The 1,433-nt window shown below is 46.3% G+C and overlaps 1 protein-coding gene across 1 annotated transcript in view; it reads left to right on the top strand.

Moving 5' to 3' along the window:
* Positions 1-30: 30 nt before the first annotated feature.
* LOC102306417 (RING finger protein 175) overlaps positions 31-1,433 on the top strand; it is a gene marked incomplete at its 5' end in the record, with an annotated part of 9,395 nt that continues 7,992 nt past the window's right edge. Inside the window, 1 exon segment of the mRNA XM_014330876.2 lies at positions 31-172. Coding sequence (XP_014186362.1) covers positions 31-172 — 142 coding nt within the window.

The raw sequence follows: 1,433 nt of genomic DNA, 5'->3' as shown, positions 1-1,433 counted from the left end.
TCCTCCTCCTCCTCTTCTTCATCTATACAGGGTGCAACACGAGCGCCTGCACATGAAGCACAGAGGACACGAGGCCATGCACGCAGAGATGGTGCTGATCCTCATCGCCACGCTGGTGGTGGCTCAGATAGTCCTGGTGCAGTGGAAGCAGAGGCACCACCGCTCCTACAATGTGAGTGCTGCCAGCTGGGAGGCTAAAGGCACTGATTTGTCTCGTTTTTTATGGTAAAAACCACAAACATGTTTAACAAATCATGTTTAATATAAATAGTAAATTTTAGAAACCTATGTAGAATTTTTCAAACAACTCTCTGACATTTTCTGTTCACCACAAGGCACAGGGGCACACCACAGGCTTGACACTTTCAGGGTGTGTCACTCCACCTGTTGTCCTCCTGGAGACAGCGCTTACATTTGAGTCTGCCTTTAGTGGCTTTTTGGGCAGCATCTGTGTCGGTGACAGTTTGAACAGGAATGTGTTCAGCTCTCCTGCTGTGGGGAACACCTGTCTTGTCCATCCCACAAAGCTGACGCACACTATAGAATCTTTGTGCGCTATGGACTGAACCTGGTTGGCGCTGCATATCTCATGATGCAAGGTGAATGCATTTGTTGTCGCAATGTCCACAAAATGCAGCAACATGGTCCTGTACCAGCAGGCAGTTTTTCTGTGAGTGAAATAATACTGAGTGAGCTGGTCAGACAGGTCAATCCCGCCCATATTTTTATTATATGCCATGATTGGTGTGGGACAGGAGATTTCTCTGATAGCTAAGTGTCCATCCTTCACCTTTCTCTTCACCGTCTCCCCTGAAAATGCAGGGATGGATGGTGGAGCACACGGACACCTCCCGTGTGTCCATCCACTTCACAAAAACAAGTGGGCCCTCTGATCCATCTCAGATCCTCTGACATTTTCTGTTCAGAGCATTTGCCCTGTCTTTGGGACATCCTTTTCTGTTTTCCCTGTAGGTACCACATGCACCAAACCTCATGCTTGTCAGGTCCAGGAACAGTCTGGGACTGGTATAAAAATTGTCTATGTAAACATGGTATCCAGTGCCAAGACAAAAAAGCCAAATGAGGTTCATCACCACATCATAGGCCAGCCCATGCTCACTTGAAGTTTGATTCTTGCCAGTGTATATGGTAAAGCTGATGGTGCAGCCACTTCTTGATTCAGCCAATATAAACATTTTCATCCCCCATTTAGTCGATTTGTCTTTCATATATTGTGTCATCCCAGTTTTTGCTTTGGTTGCCACCTTTCATCCTTTCATCTACTGACAACTCCCTCCTTTTTAGTAATGAGCCTGGCAGGCACTGAGGATCTCATCATTTAGAGGCCTGACTCTAAAATGCTTGTCATGGCCTGGTGTTCCTTTCTTTGCGTCATTTTTTTTAAAATCCACCTCAGGATCACTGAGGTGGAT

This window comes from Haplochromis burtoni, unplaced genomic scaffold (genome assembly GCF_018398535.1).
Source record: "Haplochromis burtoni strain Fernald_Lab_line unplaced genomic scaffold, NCSU_Asbu1 Contig_974, whole genome shotgun sequence".
Lineage (NCBI taxonomy): Eukaryota > Metazoa > Chordata > Actinopteri > Cichliformes > Cichlidae > Haplochromis > Haplochromis burtoni.
The sequence above is the reverse complement of the archived record's forward strand: the minus strand, read 5'-3'. Positions and strand labels throughout refer to the sequence as shown.